This window comes from Podarcis gaigeae, assembly GCF_964106915.1.
Source record: "Podarcis gaigeae genome assembly, chromosome: 5".
Classification (NCBI taxonomy): Eukaryota; Metazoa; Chordata; class Lepidosauria; order Squamata; family Lacertidae; genus Podarcis; species Podarcis gaigeae.
The window spans coordinates 40,277,282-40,301,515 of NC_139681.1; the positions used below are offsets into that span (position 1 = coordinate 40,277,282).

Here is a 24,234-nt window from a genome sequence, read left to right on the forward strand (position 1 = left end):
AACTTCAAAATGGAAATTCAGTAGCTCCTTTACTTTAGCAGTAAGAACAAAGTAGCTATATTTACCAGTTGACTACATTTCACACTGCTGGGCATGCTTCACCCCTATATAGAAAAAGACCTTCTTTTGCTTGCTATCCACAAATCCTACTTGGCTTCACCTTCTGCTGGGCTGGGGTGTGCATTCAATGTGATTATTATTTAACGTGAACGCTAGGGGGAGATACAAGGTAAAATTGCAGTGGATAATATGATGGTACTCATACCATCTTAACAGGTGTGTTGTGTTGCATGAGGTAGTAGTTTCCCAAACCTGGGTCTCTGTTTTTGGACTACAATTCCCATCATCCCTAAGCACTGGCCCTACTAGCTCAGGATGATGAGAGTTGTAGTCCGAAAACTGCTGGAAACCCAAGTTTGGGAAATCCTGTAGTAGATAGATTGTTAGGACCAAAGAAACTTGAGTTCAAACTCTACTCAAACATGACCCTGGGCCAGTAACGCTCTTAGCCTAAATTATGTTCTTGTAAGGATAATGTTATGTTTCCAAGGGGTTGCTCGAGAGCAAACAGGCAAATATCTCCCTGCTTGGCTGTGAAGCCTTGTTTTGCTGCCAAAATAAACCTTATCTGTCCGGAGCCCCACTCTCCCATGGCTGGCTCAATCGCTGGCAGAATCCGTGAGTGGGCGGTTCCTAAACTTTCTCCAGCAAAGTAGCTTCTTGACGCCCAGTCTGCACCTCCCCTCTCTGCGCGGATACTTTCTGCGCAAGGAGGGCATGGGTAGAAGAGGACCCCTCTCCTCCCCGCTTTTCCCCGGCAAGGAGTCCTGGGACCGCCTCACCATTTCTGACTCCTCCAGCTCCTGTCCACTGGAGGCGTGTTTACTCTCCTCCGTTGAAGAGGAGCTGCTTCCCCCGATCCCTGGAAGCTCTCTATAATCCATTCGGCTTTTGCTCTCTCCCTCCTGAGCCGATGGCAGTTCCTTGACAGATAACAAGGGCAAAGGCCTAACCTTGAGCTGCTGGGAAAATGCGACTTTAATAGTCTTCACATCTCCATCTTCAGGGGAAATGTGCTTTACAACAATGTGAGGCAGTCCATTTGGGGTGACAAATCCCAGAGTGGTTGCCATTCTCCTGCCTCCAACCTGTCATTGATTGAACACATCAGCTCTAGTTCAGAGTAAAGAAACTACATTTTAATTTTTCTACTCAGATATGAAAATATCTTAAAACTGACACCCGCCAAATTTGAATGTTGGGTCAAGGCTGTTTTTTGAAATAATCCATATAAACTGTTTTTAGTAGTTCAGTCCTGAAGCGAAAACTGTGATCCCTCAGACAAAGTCTTGAGTGATGAAAAGCTTTCCAGTTAACATTTAGTAGGCTTTTGACATAAATGATTAAAGATGAGCTTTAATTGAGGTAAACACCAGTTCCCAGTGAAATGTAGGTTCTCAGGACTTTCGGCATCACATAGCAGAACACCTACTGCCTTTCTAAACAACCAGCTTCCTTTAAAACATATAAGTTTAAGTGTTGTATACCTTAAGGTGACCTGCCTGACTTCTTGCTCTTTCATAGATTCATAGAATTGTAGAGTTGGAAGGGACCCCAGGGGTCATCTTGTTGAACCCCCTTGCAATGCAGGATTCACAGCTAAAGAATCTCTGACAGATGGCCATCCATCCTCTCTTTCAAAATATCCAATGAAGGAGAGTCCATAGCCTTCTGAGGTAGTCTGTTCCACTGTCAAACAGCTCTTACCATCAGAAGGTTCTTCCTGATGTTTAGTTGGAATCTCCTTTCTTGTAATTTGGTTCCACTGGTTTTGCTCCTACCATCTGGAACAGCAGAAAACTTGTGTTCCATCTTCCATGTTATATAGCCCTTCAGATATTCAAAGATGGCTGTTGTATCCCCTCTTAGTCTGCTCTTCTCCAGGCTAAGCATATCCATATCTCTCAACCAGTCCTTATAAGGCTTGGGTTCCAGACCCTTGATCATCTTGGTCACAGTCCTCTGCACACATTCCAGCTTATCAATATCCTTCTTAAATTGTGGTGCCCAGAACTGGAGCAGTACTCCAGGTGTGGCCTGACCAAGGCAAAATAGAGCCTCTTCATATTCAGTGCCAGACAGCCACTGTTAAGTAGATTTAAATCAAAAGAACATCAATGTGAGACAATTTATTTGAATGAAAATTATTGAAAGCAGTGGGTCTTTTTCCTGTAAGGATGTTTGTTTTGTTTGGGTACATCTTGGTGCCATAAACAGGCCAGATTTTTGACTTGCTAGGATTTCTCTCTGCTCCCATTGAGTTGTTCACAATAATCAGCAAATACAGTGATACCTCGGGTTCCATACGCTTCAGATTACACACTCTGCTAACCCAGAAATAGTTCTTCAGGTTAAGAACTTTGCTTCCGGATAAGAACAGAAATTGGGCTCCGGCGGTGCAGCGGCAGCAGGAGGCCCCAGTAGCTAAAGTGGTGCTTCAGGTTAAGATCAGTTTCAGGTTAAGAACGGACCTCCGGAACGAATTAAATATTTAACCCGAGGTACCACTGTAGAGATTACGGCTGTCTGAGAAGAAGTCAGTTTATAGTTAAAATAAGTTCCTGCCTCCTTAAGTTCCTTGAGCTATTTCTCAAGAAAAAAAATTCTGGAAATTTTCTGCCCCGTTGTCTCACAACCAAGGCCTTCTCTGTGAACATTCATATTTATGCTGGTGCAGGAGGAAAAACCTGGGATCTTTTGTAGAGCCAACACCCCAAATATCCAGAGGACTGTATATTTTACATTGGGAGAGGAATTCTGTGTTTCTGTGTGCAATGCAACATGCAGTTTCCCATGGCCACTGTAGGACTAGACACACTCTTGTTCTGATCCTGCAAGGTTTTTTCCACTCCTCATATGTATGCTACCATATTTTTCGCCCTATAGAACGCACTTTTTCCCCTCCAAAAATGAAGAGGAAATCTGTGTGCGTCCTATGGGGCGAATGCAGGCTTTCGCTGAAGCGTAGAGAGCGAGAGGGGTCGGTGCGCACCGACCCCTCTCGCTCTCCACGCTTCAGGAAACTATCAGCAAGCCTGGGGAGCCCACGGGAGTTCCCGCAGGGCTCCCTAGGCTGCGGATAGCAGCCTGCTGCCTGGAGCGTGGGGTGCACTGAAGTAGAGCGCCCCGCACTTCAGGCAGATATCCACAAGCCTGGGGAGCCTGCGGGAGTTCCCGCAGGGCTCCCTAGGCTGCGGATAGCAGCCGGTTGCCCGGAGCGCGGGGCGCGCTGAAGCAGAGCGCCCCGCGCTTAGGGCAGATATCCACAAGCCTGGGGAGCCTACGGGAGTTACCGCAGGAGCTACCGCCTGCTGCCCTTGTTTTTCTCCTCTAAAAACTACGGTAGGTGCGTTTTTAAAAGCTCGGGCTTCCCCTGCCCCAGCCACGCGGCTGGGGGGAATAAAAATTTTCCCCCCAAAAAACTAGGTGCGTCCTATGGGACGGTGCATTCTATAGGGCGAAAAATATGGTAAGTAAAGTGTTCACATAGCATTATTTTCACTACTCCTCAAATAGCAGGAATGAGGCTTTAACTTTAATAAATAAACAAACAAATGCTTAGGCACTTTACATAAAATATCAATTGAAAGGAGATGATAGGTATGTGTGGAAATTACAGCTTCTGCAGTAAGAATGTGGACTTCTTAATATATGATATATGATATGATATGATATGATATGAAATGATATGATATATGATACTATGTGTCCATTGATGCAAAACATATTAAAATTTTCAAAGATTATCAGTAAGGGATACAATTCTATGTTCACTTGTCTGAGAATGAAGCTCAGTGATTGAAGTGGAATTTCTTCTCAGAAGGTGAGTGTAGGATTGTGTTAAAGGAGTTCTAGTAAATACTATCAGTTCCATGATGCCTCCTGGTCCAGAAATATTTTAAAAATAAAAATTCTATGTTCATGTATTATTATTTAGAGTTATTGCTTGAGGGCCATATTAAAGCTTTTTATGTCATGATTATGTCAAGGACGATAATGGGATGTTATTTATTGCCAACCTTGTTATATTTGTAGGAAAGCCTTATGTAGTATGCTTATAAAACCATGACTACTTTGTCATTACACTACTAAAATAATCCTTGTTTGACATATTGGTATTGCTGGAGTCATTTTATACCTGAGGGCTCAGTTCATTTTCCTGTTGTCTCTGTCAGTATAACTTCCTTTCTTTGTGAATTTTTGGGGGGATTGTAACCCGTATTTTTTGCACCATAACACTCACATTTTTCCTCCTAGAAAGTAACGGGAAATATCTGTGTGTGTTATGGAGCGAATGCCTACGGATGGCGGGGGGATCTGCTGTAGTCGTGAGCAGAGGATCCATGGTTCCCCTTCCTTCCCTCCTCTGTGGCTTGCTTTGAAAACGCAAAGCGGGAGAAGAGCCGCTGAGTGGGGAGGAGAGAGGGACAGAGAGCCTGCTTCTTTAAAGGAGCAAAGCGGGAGAGGAGAGGAGCCGCTTACATGGGTCACCCCAAATTTACCAGCAGATCACATAGCATGTCCATGGCTACAGCTTGCACCAAAAAAATCACGCACCCACTGTTGCCTGGGGTCTCAGTGGTGCAAAAACGTGGTTACAAAGCATGGATCCACATGGATCCTCAGGATTTTTGCATTGGGCTACCCCAAACCCACCGTCAGATCACATGTCTGTGGCCACAGCATGAACCACAAAAATCATACATCCACTGTTTCGTTTAGAATATTTTTTTTCTTGTTTTCCTCCTCTAAAAACTATGTGCGTGTTATGGTCGGGTGCGTGTTATAGAGCGAAAAATACGGTACTTCCCCTCCTCTTTTCCTATTTGTCTGCCTTTTGTAAGTTTAAAACCCAGGGTTTGTTTGATTTAACACACTGCAGTGTCAGCTTCTATGGAAAAACAGTGTTAGCATACATTATGCGGCTAGGATGTGTTATAAAATGTTTCCCCTCCAGGTTTATATTTCCTCAAGTCAACAGTAGCATGTCGAAGACTTGAAGATGCTTTAATATCTTTCATAGGAATCTTTATCTTTCGGCCATTGGGGTCATGTCTGAACTGGTTTGCTATTGTTGAATTAGTCAGATAGCATTTATAGTACCGGTATGTTTATCCTGCAGTTGTTCATTCAGTGGCTAAATCATCCTATTATTCAGATTTGGAAATTACTGTGGTAGTAATATCATGAGTATAGTTCCAACCTGTCTGCATTTTTCTCCTTTTCTGTTAGTTGCTTCAAGTAAAAGTAAGGGTCCAATTGGCTATCTCTGTGCAAAAGCAGAGCATCACTCCAGAAATGTGGAGAAAGCAGATGGGCATTTGAAGAGAATAGGACGCGAAAATGATAAAGAGAGGTAACAATGAAAAACCTTTTTGTTTGATTTTTTTTATCGTAAAGTCTTTGAATTGGGGACTGTGTCCCTGCTTGCTACAGTCACCAGTAAATAATCAAATCAGGAAATGCTGTCTGTATCTGAATACACAGAACTCCTGCATTCTAATAAGGACAGACTATCCTGATTTGATCATTCTCATGCTTAATTCTTCCCTTGAAAACAGTAGTGCTTAGTTTGGGATGGATTGTCTTCAAATGTCATTGTGGCTAGGGGAACACCCTTCATCTTTTTTAGGACTAAGTTTCTACATCCTATAAATGAGTATGTATTCCTGCATTTGTTTGTGCAATCATTTTTCCTAGGGCTTTTGTTGTTGTTGTTGAAAATTTATTGTTGTTGAAAATTTATTTGGATCTTTTAATTCATGGGTAGGCAAACTAAGGCCTGGGGGTCGGATCTTGCCCAATCGCCTTCTCAATCCGGCCTGCAGACGGTCCAGGAATCAGTGTGTTTTTACATGAGTGGAATGCGTCCTTTTATTTAAAATGCATCTCTGGGTTATTTGTGGGGCATAGGAATTTGTTCATTCCCCCCCCCAAAAAAAATAGTCCAGCCCCCCCACAAGGTCTGAGGGACAGTGGACTGGCCCCCTGCTGAAAAGGTTTGCTGACCTCTCTTTTAATTGGTGCAGAATCAGACTTTGGTCAGAAATTGCAAAAACAGCACGGAAACAATGTGTGTGGGATGTGTGTCGGGCTGCGTGTAGATTCTGCCTCTTGTATGATGACAATCAAGCGAAGGTGTCAAAACGCAGGAAGTGTAAGTCAGTGTATTATGCATAATATTTTATCAGGTAGCATCTAGAAAATGCAAATGTGTTTTCTTTCTTTTTTAAGCAGAAACCTGTTTCTGACCTGTTCAAGTCCTCAAAGCAACCTAGAGGGTCATTTGGGCAAATCAGTACCCACGTTTGATGTAACAGTGAGCCAGAATGAGCAGAATGGCTCACCTTTTTTTGGCTCAAGGTCCGAATGTAGATAATCTGGAAAGGGGGTTATCACCTTCTCTCTGCTCATCAAATGACTGATGAGGAGGGAGGGGGAAATTTGCAACCCCATCAGGGCACTGGGCTTCTTCTACCCCAAAGCTGTGTCATTTTTAATTTAGTAATTTATTTTGCTGATGCTGTCAACATTAGTGGGGTCTTGGGTGGATTGAGGGCCAGATCAGCCCCTGGAATTGGGATATGTGTGTTAGTGGCATCATCTACAGAAATTTAGATATGGATAACATTACTCTAGTGGTAAATAGATTTTGTGCTAGACTCTACCAGTGGACCTGCTGAAACCCACAGGGTCAGTCCTAGATCTACCGAATGTTCCTTGTCTCTTCCTCCCAACCAAAATAACCTCTTGGAAGTTCAGCTGCTCCCTTCACCTGCATGCTTGCTTTGGATCCTGCACCCTGAGCCGGAAGTATCTGCTCCCATGCCTCAGATACCAGAATTTGTCATTTCAGGTCATAGCAACCATATTGTAATCTGTATCTGTTCTTAAATTGTACCCCAACAGCTACAGAATGTAATGTAAGGATAGTGTATGTCTGCATGGTATTTCTAACAACCAAGAACTCAAAGGAAATTTGAATTGCATGGTTAATGGGGGGGGGAAACAAATTCAAAAGTGGAAAGGAGGGCCTTATCATTTTAAAAGTTTACGTAAACACATGCCTGCATACAAAAGTTGTTAAAATAATGCACATTATTTCTTTTTCTTAGTATTCAAGAAAAGAGCAAGTATTGTTATGGCAGATGAAGAACAGGAAGCAAGTGTGCAAAGAGAATTACCTTCACCCACCAAATGCTTCTCTTTAGAAAAAGATTTATTAAGAACTTTAGCAGAAGTAAGATTCATTAATGCAGAGGTTAGTAAATTGTACAGCGATCAAAATAATTATCTCTCTCTTTCTGCCCTTGGTTTCATATATGCAATGCTAATAAGGCCATGATATCCACTTATGCAAGCTAGCTACTGATGGCTGCTTATTTACGAGAGAAAGGGCCATAAAAATGTTGTCTAATGCAAGTGCTTATGCTGTTTATCTCTTATATGAGTAGAGCTCTGAAATCCACACACTATTTAATTGGGTTTCTTGCACTTAAACTGTCACAGAATTTCTTCTCATCATTACTCCCGCCTTCTCTGGAAACATGGAATGTCAGAATATGTATGTTGGTAGGCTTAATGCAGGCTCAGCAATATTAATAATTTTTAGTAGGAATATTGGCCCCTCCACTAGTCTTCTGATGAGTATTGGTATATTGAAAGATTCTTTTTCAACTTTATGTAAGCAGTACCAATAGTATTATCATTGATTTGACTGTGAAAAGGAAATGCCTATATATTTAAACTTTGGTTTCATTTGTTTCAAAAGACTTATATTCCACTTAATTGTAATAAAACATCAAAGTGGTTTACAAAAAGAACAGCACAAAACAATTATCAGTAAAAAAAAACCACCACACACCACACTGTTAAAAACAGCTATTTAAAACATTTTAAAATAATTAAATTAATGATAAGGTAAAAACTAGATTAAAACATATGTCAACAGTCTACATGTTTGGATAGGCTTGCCAACACAAAAATGCTTTTAGCACACACCTAAAAGAATACAATGAAGGCACCTGCATGGTGTCAGTCGGCAAGGATTTCCAAAGTGTGGGTGCTACCACACTAAAAGATCCAAAGGATGGAATTTCTCTAAAAGTACAGGGTTAAAAGGATGCTACAACTACTAAGTATTGTTCTTCAGAGTTTGATAATTTACCTTGTGGGATGCCGGGCCAATGGTGTGGGTTTATTCTTATCACATGATCACAGGCAGGGGCGAAGAATTGTGGGAGGCAGGCACGCTCCCCTCAGTTTTTTCCTCCCGCATGACACAGCAGTACATTTCTCCCGGCTCTCCTCCTCAGATAAGCTTTGCCTTTTCCCCCAGTGTGACGGATTATTGAAAGACGGATTGCTTGAGCTGACAAAACATGTAGAGAAACCTGCATATTAGTGTTTGGCTGGCATGCTCCCTTTCTTCCCTCTCCTGTAAGGAGAACAGCTGTAGCTCAGGGGTAAAGCATCTACTTTGCCCAGGTTCAATCCCCTGAAAACGTGGAGCATAGGCGGCAACTCTCTGGGTGCCCGAGCACCCACAAAATTCTCCATGAAGGGGCCTGGCACCCACATATTTCGGTGCCAGGGCCATGCACACTGCATGGCACCCACAGCCCTGAGCACCCATGGTCACAGGGCCAAGCTGGCACTCCCACCCTGGAGAGCTTCTGCTGGTCAGTGATGACAATACTGAGCTAGATGGACCAGACACCTTTGCCCTCCAAGCCACAGCGACTTATGTTTTAGGTAAAGGTACCCCTGACCATTAGATCCAGTCGTGACCGACTCTGGGGTTGTAGCGCTCATTTTGCTTTACTGGCCGAGGGAGCCGGCATACAGCTTCCAGGTCATGTGGCCAGCATGACTAAGCCGCTTCTGGCGAACCAGAGCAGCACACGGAAACGCTGTTTACCTCCCTGCCAGAGTGGTACCTATTTATCTACTTGCACTTTGACGTGCTTTTGAACTGCTAGATTGGCAGGAGCAGGGACCGAGCAATGGGAGCTCACCCCATCGTGGGGATTCGAACCGCCAACCTTCTGATCGGCAAGTCCTAGGCTCTGTGGTTTAACCCACAGCGCCACCTGTGTCCCCACTTATGTTTTAGAAGATGTATAATTTTGATGCCGCATATGCCATCAATGCCTTGTTTTCTGATTTTCCTCTTGTGCCTCCTCTTTTAGGCTACTATTCAGTTATTAAGAACGGAAGGTGTCCAGCTGAATGATCCTGCCGTTGTCCCTGTAGATACGAGTTTGCACTCTGCAGGACATGCTATGCACAAAGCACAAACTGGGCATGAGTCAGAATGGAAGACATACAGGTGGTTTGATCTGAAGAACCTGCTTTTCTCATGCTCTCACTGCAATTAACCCTTAGAGCAGTTACATATGTATACTAATTTTTGAATTGTGAATGTGATCTTTAAGTGAATCTTAAATGCTCATCTTTTAAATTTTTGTGTGGTTGTCTAAACTCTGAAATGCAAAATTTGAATATTGGCCTCTAATGACATGTCTGGGTAATCATTTTTCCACACCTGCATTTTTCACTGTAATTAATATTGGCAAGAATATACTTTGAGGGTAGCACATCTCTTAGCTTATTGTTGACACCCAAATCTGTCCAGTAAAAGTTGACTCTCCAGTAGATTTATCACAATTATATTAATAAGTACATCTGTTAATCCCAGGGTTGTGGGTTTGAGCCCCATGTTGGGCAAAAAAACTCCGCATTGCAGGGCTTTGGACTTGATGACCCTCCTGGTCCCTTCCAACTCTACAATTCTATGATTCTATGAAACATAGCCATACTTGGAAACTTGCCCTTCTCCAATTTTTGCGATGGATTTGTCCAGCCAAGTAATGTGTACAAAAATGCATATTGCATGCCCAGCCCCAGAGTCCCCCTCCCCACAGAGCCTGGCTAACTACTAGGGTATATGAATAAATGGACACCACAACTGTCTTGGATTAAAAAATATTAGGCGATCAGGGTCAGCTGGTTTTATATGCAGTGCCAAATAAATACTTGAAACAGATCTCTCATGTTTAATTTAAAAAAGAGGCAAAGGCTTCAGTCCAACTTGGAAGCAAGAAGACATAAATTTGTTAAATAAGCATGACATACGATGCATGGGGCATGACAATATGAACTGCTGCTACTGGAAATGCTGCTTGAAGCTACATGGCTGCATATTTCAGCTTTCCAGAAAAGCAAGGCAGAGTGGTTCACTGATCTTTCATGTCCTGGAGGGACCCTGTCACTGTAGATAAGTTAGACAGAATCCTGCAGCTGAAAAGCAGCAGGCCCACATTAAAATAATTAGAAATCTGTACGCGGTTTAAGAAAGCATTGCACCAAAGAAGTATCTAGTGGGAAATTATTCATCCTTAATTATTTTCATCTGCATTCCCTTTGACAATGGTTGTTCCGTCGTTTTATTTCTCCTGCCAGCATACATACCTTGCTGCCTCACTGTTGTACTATCAAACTGTAAAAGCTGATACTTCATTAAGCTTGGGGCTCCAAAATTTTCAGACCAAATGCACCACTCCTCCTGGTCAGAATGGTTGGTAGAAACAAATGCAAAGGGACTATGGTCAAATATCTATTTTACTGCACATTAACTTGGGCCAGTTTAGACCAGACTTTCCTAGAATATGTAAAGTTTAGGATGGGGGAATATGGTTTGATCAAATTCTCATCTCTTCCCATTTTTGTAAAAGGCCAATGGGACTGGGCTTTGATAATCACATCCTTGCCCCAATCTTGTTTCCTTTTGAAAATCCACCAAGACTACTCTTTGCTCATTAGAGAAAACCTTTCTCATGTGGGGCAGAAGATAACTTCAGTTGTGGGTTGTGTGGATGGAGTGAACTTTTAGAAAGTTAAGGCAGCGGCTGGCAATGTGGAGATCAGGATCTGGGAAAACCATAAGTTTCCACAACTCTGCCTTTTCAATCCTTGGGAAGTCAGAATACTCTTTGTATTTCTACATGAAGGTTGTGTTGGCGATTGTGCATGTAAATAATAATAATAATAATAATAATAATAATAATAATAATAATAATAATAATAATTTATTATTTATACCCCGCCCATCTGGCTGAGTTTCCCCAGCCACTCTGGGCGGCTCCCAATCAGTGTTAAAAACAGTACAGCATTACATATTAAAAACTTCCCTGAACAGGGCTGCCTTAAGATGTCTTCTGAATGTCAGGTAATTCTTTATCTCTTTGACATCTGATGGGAGGGCGTTCCACAGGGCGGGCGCCACTACCGAGAAGGCCCTCTGCCTGGTTCCCTGTAGCCTCACTTCTCGCAATGAGGGAACCGCCAGAAGGCCCTCGGCGCTGGATCTCAGTGTCCAGGCTGAACGATGGGGGTGGAGATGCTCCTTCAGGTATACAGGACCGAGGCCGTTTAGGGCTTTAAAGGTCAGCACCAACACTTTGAATCGTGCTCGGAAACGTACTGGGAGCCAGTGCAGATCTTTCAGAAGGTGTTATGTGGTCCCGGCGGCCACTCCCAGTCACCAGTCTAGCTGCCGCATTCTGGATTAATTGCAGTTTCCGGGTCACCTTCAAAGGTAGCCCCACGTAGAGCGCGTTGCAGTAGTCCAAGCGTGAGATAACCAGAGCATGCACCACTCTGGCGAGACAGTCCGCGGGGAGGTTGGGTCTTAGCCTGCGTACCAGGTGGAGCTGGTAGACAGCTGCCCTGGACCCAGAGTTAACCTGCGCCTCCATGGACAGCTGTGAGTCAAAATGACTCCCAGGCTGCGCACCTGGTCCTTCAGGGGCACAGTTACCCCATTCAGGACCAGGGAATCCTCCACACCTGCCCGCCTCCTGTCCCCCAAAAACAGTACTTCTGTCTTGTCAGGATTCAACCTCAATCTGTTAGCCGCCATCCAACCTCCAACCGCCTCCAGGCACTCACACAGGACTTTCACCGCCTTCATATGAATATGTACATTTAAGAGGCATGAGTGTATTGATGACCCTGGGTTACTTTGGTCTTAGTAAAACAGAAAAGCAAAAAAGAAGGTCTGAGGATTGAACTATAGATATTTTAATGGTAGCATTTGGAAATAATAGTGTTTGAGAGACTTGAGGGCTGGTACTCCTTAGTGTATGCATTTTGCTGCTTTATTTTATTCTAAGCAGGGAGAGCAATAAAAATTCCTTGCTTATTCTTAATTTCATAGCTCCTGGATTGACCGCTTGTCTCAGTATGCTATGGAAAACTTTCTACGGGCTGCCAAAATTGGAGAAGAGTTAAATGAAGCATGGATTGTACATAACACTGTAGTGTATGTCTTAAATCACAATAAACACCTTATTGCTGCAAAAAGACAAAGAGAACTTGTGGAATCCCTGCATACTCTTTTCAGTGCAGTTAGGAATATTGGACATTTTGGGTAAGTTCTAAAAGTTTGATGGGATGTTTTGTGTAGAATTATTTTGCTAATGCCATAACTTTTATTTTTACCATGCTGTGCCTCAGCATTACTAAAACACATTGGTTTGGAAGGATTTTATTGTGGTAATTAGTAGCATGTTTCAGCTGATTTTCATACTTTATATGCTTTATCTAACCAAATCTCATCCATCTGAAATAGTGACTAAACACAGTTTTTATAAGTGACAGCAGAGTGGCCAATAGCAATGAAATTGTGCTGTGCATAGTCAAAAGGAAAATGTGTGCATGCACCATTACCTTAATTCTGAATAGCTTGGCATTTAGACAGATTCTGTTAGGTGCATTCAGATTTAATGCACAGGGTTTAGTGTAAATAGTTAACAATTAATATCAACCTGGTTTGAGTTTTTAAACGTTTTTGTTGTTTTATTTTTTTAAAAGAAGACAGGCTATGTGACATGGCTTGCAGGCCAGCTGAATTACAAATATAACTAGTATGTAAGCTATTATGAACTATTTACTGGTTTATAATTGTATTTCTTTTTTTTTTCCTGTTGGAAAAAACTGGATGATGTTTTGTAACCAGTTCAGACTATTAGCATCCCTACTACATGTTAGTCAAGAGGGGGCTATGCAGTTCTGCCAGCAGGGATCATGCAAAGGTGTTGAATGTAAGCTGTAGGCGTTCTACCCTGGCAGCCACCACGGTTTGCGAAATCCATTTTCCAGGCCACTGTCATCTTACAGCTTGTGGCAGCCATAGATATAGACCCCATGTAGAGGATATGATTCTTACAACTAACACTTCCACATGGTCCCTGCTGAGTTGTGAAAGTGGTACACTCTCCCTCACATGGAGCTGCTGACAATACAAAAAAAAAAGGTATTTCTTAGGAGGCAGTGCAGTCCTACATTCCAGGACTTGCACGTATTTCACCCACAATATGTAGAGGGAAACAGTCTATTCCCCTTTTATTATGTCAGGACAGGAATATAGTGTCAGTGCCGTTATCATACTGTACATAATCCTACGCTTTTCAAGCATTATTTGGAAAGGAGACCGGATAAGAGAGGCCCTCGGTCATACAACAACTAGCTAAAAGGAGATTGTTACAAACACTCTGTTATCACTCAGACATGGCAAGAAGTTGAATGGAGGACTTGTGAGTTTTAATTCTGATCCCAAGAAGATTGGGACGTATGAGAATTTTCCCCCATTTTGGTCACTGAGCTTATATTTCTTACTTAAATGTTAGCATATTTGTATATTCTTACCATAATTGTCAGGTATGTTATACAGAGCATATGCATTTTAATCTTCGCATATATTTTTATTTATTTATGTAGGTGGCAAAAAGTGCTTCCATATTCTGTTTGTAATGATATCTTTGTGGGTGGTTTTCTGTCCTTTGTTTTGTTTCTTGTTCAGGAATACTACTATTTTGGTGACATTATGTAACGCTCTGGCTCGGGGGCTAATTCTTCCATGGATCCCAAAGCCTATTTCCAAACCTGATGAAAAGAAAGTTCCAGAAGAAGGGCCCACCAAACGTAGAAGGACTGCTCCAAAAGTACCAACGTTATCTTCCGCGCCAGTGTTGTCTGTGGATTCAGCTGGGATCCATGATATTAAAGCAGCCATAGAGGTGCACCTTTTTTTCATCCCGTTTGTCTTCTGTATGGAGGACAGGCTGTGTAGAGCTGGGCTGGCCAGCTTGTTAAGTTTGGGCGAGAAGGTGCTGTTTGTTTTGCTCCCAGTTGTCCAGGGCCTTGGGTGTAAAAGACTGTTAGAGGATATTTATTCATATTATGAGCATGAAAAGCTGCATGAGAAAGTTAGATCATTAGTCCATCTAGTTGAGTATGACCTAAACCATGGGTGGGTAACCTCAGGCCTGGGATCTGAATGTGGCCCCCCAAGCCTCTCTGTCTGTCCCTTGGGACACTCTGCACACCTCACTGGCTGTGCTCTGTGCCCCCCCCCCAACTCCTTTTTTTTTCCTTTCTGAAATGTATCCTTGAACTGGCATAATGCTTCTTGTTTAACTGCATGGAGGATTGGTGCTTGAATCCCAAAGAGACAATGGCATTATGTGCTCCAAGTTCTTGAGTCCAGGAGATGGGAAGACAGCTTGTTTTGCATGGAGTTGCACTCTACTTGAAAAAGCAGGTTTGCAGCTTCAGGATCCAACACGGTCACTTGAAGCTCAGGGATCCTTGGTGGCTAAGAGTGCCTATTTGTTGGGAGCTGCCCAGAGAGGCTGGGTATAAATAATAAATGTTGTTGTTGTTGTTGTTGTTGTTGTTGTTGTTGTTGTTGTTGTTACAGTGGAACCTCGGTTTTTGAGCGTCTCGGAACCCAAACACCAAAAACCCGGAAGTGAATGCTTCCATTTTTGAACGTGCCTCGGAAGTCGAAAGGCTTCCAAGGTGCGTTTCTCCCTTTTCTCCATTGAAATGGCCAACTGCCCATTGCACCTCAGTTGTCAAACGTTTCGGAAGTCGAACGGTCTTCCAGAATGGATTACATTCGACAACTGTGGTTCCACTGTATTTCCAGCTCCGACTGGCTTGTCTGCTGTGGCCCCCTTTGGGCCATAGCACTCTGTGCTCTGGTAACTTCCAGATTAGAATACTGCAATGTGCTCTATGTGGGCTGCCCTTGAAGATGACTTGGAAATTTCAGCTTGTCCAAGATTGCTTGCTGGCGTTGCCTCTAGAACTCACATGAACGCTTATTGTACAACAGCTTTTTGTTGGTTGCCAGTTTGTTTCTGGGTACAATTCAAGGTGCTCACACTAGGGTTTAAAGAATAATGGTGAGCTAGACAATGCCCTTGAAACAAGTACAGCTACTACTGTCTACTCTGTCCCTTTATAGCAACAAGGCAGAGGGGAAGGAGGAGAGGAAAAGAGGCACAGTTTTCAGCTGTCTGCTTGCTGCTACCATTCCATCACCAAGGGAAGGGGAGGGAAATGGAGGGTGTGTTCTGGGGGTTGGTAGATTTGGAGAATGAGTAAAGTGTTGGAGATTTGTGGTGGGAACACCTGAGCTTGGTCTGGGAATTTTGGGGAGGTTTCCTGATTTATCGTTCCCACTTCCCTTCCCCAAGAAAACCCCAAGTCATTCCAAGGTGTCCCTTGAAAGCTCTGCCATCTCTAATAAGAAAAGATTATTTTAGCCTTAACGGCAGGCCCTTTAGCATATTTAACTCAACAGTGGTATGATCAATTCATAATTATGCATTGATTTTGATTTTTTATGTGCCTTGTCTCAAAGATCAAGGAACAATATTATGCTCTTTTTGTATATGTGGTTCTATTGTGTGTGTTTTATGTATGCCACATTGACAACTTATAAAAGAGTGTATAGAAATATTATAAATAAATAAGCCAAGATTATTAATCTCACCATTGATTTTTTTGGGAGAAAATATACCAAGTGTAGTAATTTCAGTTCAACAACTGGATAAAACAGAATATTTGTTAATTGTGTGCATGCATTAACTTTTTCTTCTTTCACATTTGCAAAATATTCTTCTTTAGGTTTGTGAATTTGCTATGCATTTGCCAAATGGGAGTGTACCTGATGAGCCGGTGCCTGCTGCTATGCGTCAACAGGTCATTGCTACTTGGGTGAAAGCCAAACAGCTAGTTCAGCATCAGATTGGGAAGTGGCTTGGAGTCGATGACGAGGTAGCAAGCCTAATTGTTTGAAAAAATAAAGGCCACTGTTGGGCACTTCTTTATAAATACTTTGTTTCAGGGACGGAATACAGTGGTACCTCGGGTTACAGACGCTTCAGGTTACAGACTCCGCTAACCCAGAAATAGTACCTCGGGTTAAGAACTTTGCTTCAGGATGAGAACAGAAATTGCGCAGCCCCATTAGCTAAAGTGGTACCTCGGGTTAAGAACAGTTTCAGGTTAAGAACGGATCTGGAGAACAAATTAAGTTCTTAACCCGAGGTACCACTGTAAAACATTTTAATTTTTTTTTAAGCGCAATATACAGTGTGACACTAGATGGCCCCATTAGCTAAAGTGGTACCTCAGGTTAAGAACAGTTTCAGGTTAAGAACAGACCTGGAGAATGAATTAAGTTCTTAACCCGAGGTTCCACTGTAGAGTCATTACTGCAAAGAGAGCTCATTCCCTCCTTTCCCGTTCTCATACAGGAAAGCAGGTAGTTAACCAGAAACACTTCTGCTTGTGGAAGTCGGGGCGCCCTGTTTTTGCAGGTCTGCCCCCATGCTGCAATCCTCTAAACTGCATCCCATTCTGTCCCAGCAAATCCTCAACTTTCAGCAGCAGCTTGTCAGGAGGGGCAGGCAACTTAAGTAGATTGAGGGAACAAATCAGGTGCCCTCACTTGCCCAAGCAGCCATTCTTTACATTAAAAAAAAAACCACCATTAGATACAACCCAGAGTCATTATAGAGTTATCCATGTGGGTTAGTAAGTAGCATAAAGTATCGGTCCTTAACTATTCAATAATATGCCTTGTTTTCTGCAAACACCCTGAATATTGATGTCTCTTTCTATTCAGGGTAATGAAGAGGGGTTCAATCCCATGGCAAAAGTTTTTATTGGTTTGGAAATGTACTCATGCAATGGTTTGGGTCTCATGGAGTTTTCGCTTCCAAACCTCTCTCATGTACGTATGTTGTTCTTTTGACTGTATGTGTGCAATTACAGCTAGTAGCTTGCTATAAGTGAGGCAAACGATGGCAAGCCGAGCCAAACCAAACCATGGTTTAGCTCACTCATATGAACACAGCTGCAAACGCCATTTCTTCTCTGGGAGCTCACGTAATTGTGTGTTCCTGCCAAGTCACCTTTCAGCTTACATGCAAGCCAACTCAACCTATAAATGTCCTGGACTAGCTCTGGCCAGGGCTGCTACCCCTTTGCTAATGTTCTCATTAAGAGGAGATTCAATTATTCTCTTTCTTCTGCCCAAGTGATCCAAAGTGTATGATTCTACCTGCATTCTGCGCCTCTTGAGAAACACTATGAAGGCTTTGTACTCTAAAAAAAACAGGTACTGAGAACATGGTTGCCTTTAGGATTTCAATTCCAATGCAAAGGAGATAGGTTTCTTTGAATTGTTCAAAGAATTTTCCTTAATTTTATTTGCTCGTGTATTATATCCCACTTCTACATGGCACTCTCAGTAGTTTGCCATCTCTGTTTCTAAATAGATCCATACTTGCGCAGCACTGCAGCATCAGGTGCTCCCAGACCATTCTGTACAACAGTGTGCAACATCTCGTTCTGTGAAATATCTTAGACTGAAAATATTAGATGTTAGCATTGTGGACACAGGAAAATATTATTATCTGACTATCATTTGCAGTTGGTGAAAATGGCATTGGAGTGCAGTTGGTCAGACTCACTCGTGGAACTTCAGACAATGACCAGACTTGCACATTTTGCACATACCATCCATGATCATGAAATGGTTATGACTTGCTCTCAGAAGGCTTTGGAATTAGATGATAAAGCAGCATACAACACGGATGCAAAGAAAAAGGCAATGTAAGTAGATGCATGACTTACAAATCTCGACTTCTAAGAAACATTGGGTGGTATTCAGCTAAGTTTTACCCAGAGTAGACCTGTTAAAATTAATGGACCTAATTTCATCATGTTCATTAATTTCAATGGATCCATTCTGAGTAAAACTTAATTGAATACCACCCCATTAATTATATTTAAATATGGGGTGGAATTCAACATTGTATAATTACAAATTTTCCATCTGTGCATGTTTATTAGCTTACCAGGAAGAGTGATCTCCCCATCTCTCCCCCATGCCCTGTTCTGGGGATTCTCCCAATCCTCCCCCCCAAACCAGTTTGGGGGGGGGAAGCTCCATTGTGCAGGGTTTTCACTGGTGCAGAAGTGCAGAAGCTGGTGCAGACGTAACAGCTGATCTCTTAACAGCAGTTAAAATATTTGGAACAGCACAGACCCTTCCAAGAGGAATTTCCCCATTCCATCCTTGCCTCGGTTAAGTAATATTTTGACACCATTAACTGTTAGTTAAAGCTACAAGGTTCCAAGTTCTCTTAACTAGGCTTTGAAGTTGATATAAGATGCTTGTTATATTTAACCACATTGTTTGTGGTGGGATGATTGCAGTTACTCTGGGGAAGAGGCCATGCAATCCTGCATCCCATTACCTCTGTTAAGATATTTCCTGTTACATCTGTATGGGCCCTTGGGTGGTCATTCTCTTGCTCTTCAGTCTTTGTAGTATTGACTGTTGAATAGTGGTTTTGTGGATGAATTTACTTTATCCACATCTTTCTCTTGAACTACATAGCTGTATATGAAATATTTTGTTCTCAAGCATTCCTTAGTTTGTGAAATACTCTGTAGGGTTTTCCATTCCATTCCCATATCTAATGAATGGAAATAGCATCCCATCTTTTATCAGTGTCTTTTAGCCAACTTTAACCATGCTGTTGATAAATACAGTTCATTATGAATATTAGAGCTGAAAGATAAATACGGCATAGCAGGGGCTGGGAAAATGCTTTTACAGTTTCCTTCTGAATGTGTACAATAGAACTCTCCTGACCTCTAATGGATATAATAATTATTGCATTATATTATTTGCCCTAGGTTGTATCTGTCTATGTTCAGGATAGTCATAAGGGTAAAAGTAAATAGGGCCAAACTAAACATGGTATACAGTTGTATGTAACATTGACCCTTTTTAAAATAAAGAAATAAAGAAATAGAGAGAATCAACCACAGGAGGATGGAGTCTTAAGCAGAAAACCAGGAGGTAGAGAAGAAGTGCTTCTTCTTTCTCCTTGGCCCATTTTTATGCTGAATCCTCCCAGTTTCCAATATCTGCAATTTGTACATGAATAATTTGTATATCCCAGCTGTCCAGATTATTTCTTGTAAATGATTTTTAGCATTTCAGCTTGATATGAGAAGCCTTCCCAAACTCCTATTCATTTTCATTCAGGTTTAACAGCATAGCTTGTTTTGAGCTGCATATTACCCAAATGCCTTTTGCATGTCCTCTGGACTGTTTCAGTTTATCAGATTTGTTGTGGTATTTATTTCTCTCAAAAATGGTACCTAAGGTGGTTTTCGACATTGAGATAATATCATGTAACATTATATTGTAACATAATAATGATACTATAAAAATACTGAAGAAGAGCTGAAACAGCCTCTCAGAGCTGTGTGGAGGCATAACATTTTGCGTGGAGACTTTGATTTTAAAGGTGCAATCCCCCTCTTTGCAATGGAGTTCCTTTAAATAAATCTTGCTCCAAATGCCATTTCTGTAGCAAGAGCCAGTCTCTCAAGTTGTAGAGTACATCCTGGAAATGAAAACATTCATACCAGGACAAAGAGCCTGCTGAGCCTACATCGGCTGGCACTCAAGCTGGTACTATGGGCTTTTGCAGATGGTGCACAGAATGGCCATGTGCTGTTTCTGCCAAGGAAACGACCACGGACATTTATGCAAGTGGACAGGAAATTTCCCTGTGAACTCAGATGCTTCAGATTTTGCCACAAGCAGAATACGATTGGCCAGATCACTGGTCATCCTGGATAAAATGAATACATTGGATTTGTATCAGGTTTCAGAACAATTCGTGAATGAAAGGATAAGCTTTGTTATCAAAATCTCTTGAGCTATTCAGACATGACATCAGAACAAGGATCATGCAGATATTACTAAACTAACAAGTTACTGACACTGTGCAACAGGCATGGCATGCCTCTCTCCTCTCCTACACAGAATGCCCCCCTCACCTACTACCCGGGGCATGTCCCCCCTCTCACCCACCTTAATCCATGCCTCAGAACCGAAACTCCCAATCAGCGCTTTTCAACTGTAGTTTTTTATCTCTCTTTTCACAAAAAGAAGCAGATAAGGCAGACAAGGTAGAACGAATAATAATAATAATAAATTGTCCAGTAGCACTAAGTTTGTTCTAGGTATAAGCTTTCGTGTGCATGCAAACTTCTTCAGACACAATAGCTTATACCCAGAACAAACTTAGTTGGTCTCTAAGGTGCTACTGGGCAAAAAAAATATTTTTGTTTATTTCGATTGCGTCAGACCAACACAGCTACCTACCTGTAGGTAGAATGAGTTCCAGGTTTTTATTTACTTAGGTGGTATATGAGGTGGCTGTTGGTTTTTTTCTTCTTCCAATTTTAGCTTTCTGTTTAGCTTTTCTGTGTTGGAACAATATCTAGTGTTTATACAATTGAAGTGTGAACTTGTATCAAGTTCAGACAATCTGATTTTCAGAGCGTTCCACAGGTAGATGCTGCCCACCAAGGGACACGAACATCCTTGTGCTGGCAGATGGTTTTAAAGCCCAGTTTTTGACCTATATTGTACGGTAATGTTAACTCCAGTTGGCAATGGCTTGTTTTTTACAGGAGTGATTATGCGGAGAGACAGGGAATGCTAAGCATTGCTGCTTGTACACAAGGGAAGAGTATGATGGAAAATTTGGCTGGGAAGAAACATATGCGTTTGGCGGCATCAAAACTCTTTGTTGAAAGTGCAAGGTATGTTGCACATTTTGGACCATATTAAGTTTCCTTTCCTTTAAAATAACAAGTGTATCTACCCCATACATATGCAAAACCCATGCAATGAAGAGTACTGACAAAATCAGAATTTTTACCCACACAGAACATTCATATTCTCTTTACAGCATAGAGTTATAGAATTGTAGATTTGGAAGAGACCATGAAGGTTATCTAGTGCAGGAATCTTTTGCCCAACATGGGCCTCGAAACCCTGAAATTAAGAATCTCATGCTCTGCCAACTGAGCTATCTTAGCATGCTATTGATTTCTTCAAACATCAAGGTACCCAACTATGGGTTACTGGGTCGAGGGTGACCGACAGGAAATACACATGTATAAGACCCCAAGACCCTTCACTTTCATTTGTTCAAAAAAGTAAAACAGTGAACTATGGAGCCACTGTTCTAAGGCTGCAGATGCCGAGGCGCTAAGGATGCTGCATCACTGTTGCTAAGCAACCAGGGACAGGAATGCTGACCACCCTCACCTGGGACTTGGAAAGGGGCCGTGTCTCCCAGAGATCTAGCAGACTTTTTTTAAAGTTCTCAGCAGTATGGCTTACGCATTATAGAATAATTTTAGCGGAGGCTTGAAGTTACTAATTATTGTGGCACATGTTTTTTCAGTTCTTTTGACGAGTTGCCACATGGGCAATAGATATATTTGCACTTTCCATTTTTGTGGGGGAGGGAAAGCAGCCATGGCTTCTCCCACTTGTTTGCTCTCCGGGCATGGCATCAAACCATCTCACATTGCAACTTCCACACCCTGTGAAATTATTATATACTCTGATGTATTTAAATTGGCATCTCATAATGGGAAATATGAAAGTAGCTTGAAGCTGGTTAAGGGTTAAATAGCTCCATTATTTGGATTTCAGTTTTAATGGAGCATTAGAAAAAATGTCATTTATGGAAATAACATCACCTTTATAGATAAATGGCTCTAATCTGTACCTCTGAGGTTAAAAATACTATGGACAGATGGTCTGAATATCTGCAGATAAAAATTTGTGTAAGGAAGTATCAGTGCAACATTTCCATTTTGATGAACAGACTGCATTTGGGAAAACAAAATACCAATTGGTGATAAGAAACATCTATAGAGTACTGTTAGGTTCTGTTAAGCAACACACCTCTGTTTACAATTTAATGATAAACTGGATGCAATATTTAGGTCCTCTAGTAAGTTCTGACATTTGGGAAAACATCTGGATATGTTGCATTATTTTTTCACCTTGTGCTAACCTGAGGGAAAACTGCTATGAAGTGATGACCAGATGGTACATAATTCCTCAAAAATTATAATCATGGAGGAACCTCTCTATTGCAAATGTAACTGTGGTTTTGTTTGTTTTTTAAGTGTGGCAGTGGGAAATTATTTTCAACAAAACCACAGGAATCTGTTAAATAACTTGGAGTTCCATTCACAATTACACCATTTTTTTCTTTACAATGTGCAAAGATATGCTATCCATATATTTTTGAGTGGGAACAGATGCACATTTTCCATAGAATTTTTTTCATTTACAGAAAACATACCCCTCTTATTATGGAGTGAATCCCTTAATACTTTTAGGAAATGTGATATCTTATCCTTACAAAAGGATACTGGCCTTGCTGCACTGTAATTGAATCAATTTTTTACTACATTTTGCAGCAGCCACCTGACTGTATTGTGTTTTCCACCTTCCTAGGTATGCAGGAGAAGCTGGGGATCTTGCTCTTGCTATGATAGCAGCTAGACACTTCTGGAATGGCTGCTTACCCTTCATTGGTTCCTCAGCGGATAGACAGCAGCTCAAGAAGCCCACTGAAATCATTATCAAGAGCATCAATAAAGCATCAGAAGCCAAAAATAAGCAGGTAATAAATAGCAGTACCTTCTATATCTAATACCTCTTATGGGAATGTTTTGCCTTCAGACAATTCAAAACGGAACGAGCAACTTAAAACTAAATCAGGGCTAGTTCACTCATATTGTTATGTGACATTTGCCAAGAGGGCCTGAATTTGCTGGTTGGGTCTTTAAAATAACTAACTAATCAACAGCCCTTCACTTCCCCATTCTCTTGGCTCCTTAGCCCACGAACCGCCAGATCTCTCTTACATGTCCACAGTCTACTGCCATTGAAGACACACCTTATTCGAGCTGTTTTGCCAGCCAAATAGACCTTCCTTCAGAGAAGTTTGCTTTGTCAAAACTGTATTAAAATGTTCATGAACACTCCCCCCACCCCTACTCCATTATTTAGGAAATGGAGCATATGTTACACTTGCATCAGTGGCCTACAACAGACTTTCAAAGCAGTAGCTTCTCAGATGGGCATTCAGGTAAGTTCTCATCCTTTGATCATGAAGTTTGCTTGGTTTTTGTGAGGTGGCTGTATTGGCTTTGCAATATCTAAAATATTGCTTTTAATCTGTTTCAAAGGTGCTGATGAGGATTTGACCTTAAGGACGTTCTTATATATATTACTGTTCCAAGTACATGCTGATAAACATGACTGGGAGGCAGGTCTCAAAGTCTTAGATGAAGCTAATCAGATGCTCCCTCGGACTAAGCACAGACTGTAAGCTGTTTGGATTGTTCTTAGGATGTGTTGGGGGTTGCTGGTGCTTGCTGTTGTTTCACAATCTAGAAACAGAGCTGATCCAAAAGATGGAGAGGGAGTGTGGAACTCTAGGAGGAAGTGTGGAAGAGGGATAGAACTTTAATGGGAGAAGGAGAGTAGGTTGAAAGTGAAGCACACCCAAAGGAGTTCTGCAGAGGTTCTGCTGGTGTGTGTTGCATCTTGCTAACCACTGAACCACCCCACCACCCTTCCTCTGGCAAGCAGCAGTAGCACGCATTCCAGGAGGCTAATGTTGCACTCTGCCCTGCTCAGTGAATCGCTTCTGGTAGTATTTGCATAGTACAGGATGGTCTCAGGGCCCCCTCCCTTTCAAACTTTAAAGGTGAAGCTGCACTGTTTGGCTGAGCACCCACTAGCAGCACAGCTGCCCCACATTTTGTGCTTTTTCTCTCGTGCTTGTGAGATGACAACAGGCAGGAGTTGAACTTCCCAAGCAGTTGAAGGCAAAAATCACTGTTCAGATTTGAAGAAGCTACTGGGGTTCTGTTGTATACTGAGAAACCTCTTTTGGCATTAAG

The 24,234-nt window shown here is 41.9% G+C and overlaps 1 protein-coding gene across 3 annotated transcripts in view; it reads left to right on the forward strand.

The window, feature by feature from the left end:
- Positions 1–24,234, forward strand: part of CFAP46 (cilia and flagella associated protein 46) — an 88,412-nt gene that overhangs the window by 17,030 nt on the left and 47,148 nt on the right. For all 3 annotated transcript variants that reach the window (XM_083740973.1, XM_083740974.1, XM_083740975.1), the window contains 13 exons: positions 5,293–5,416; positions 6,090–6,217; positions 7,176–7,321; positions 9,252–9,391; positions 12,281–12,493; positions 13,925–14,141; positions 16,042–16,191; positions 17,045–17,152; positions 17,855–18,036; positions 20,926–21,057; positions 22,778–22,946; positions 23,336–23,414; positions 23,515–23,653. In XM_083740973.1, the coding sequence (XP_083597099.1) occupies positions 5,293–5,416; positions 6,090–6,217; positions 7,176–7,321; positions 9,252–9,391; positions 12,281–12,493; positions 13,925–14,141; positions 16,042–16,191; positions 17,045–17,152; positions 17,855–18,036; positions 20,926–21,057; positions 22,778–22,946; positions 23,336–23,414; positions 23,515–23,653 (1,927 nt within the window). The remainder of the gene's footprint in view (positions 1–5,292; positions 5,417–6,089; positions 6,218–7,175; positions 7,322–9,251; positions 9,392–12,280; positions 12,494–13,924; positions 14,142–16,041; positions 16,192–17,044; positions 17,153–17,854; positions 18,037–20,925; positions 21,058–22,777; positions 22,947–23,335; positions 23,415–23,514; positions 23,654–24,234) is intronic.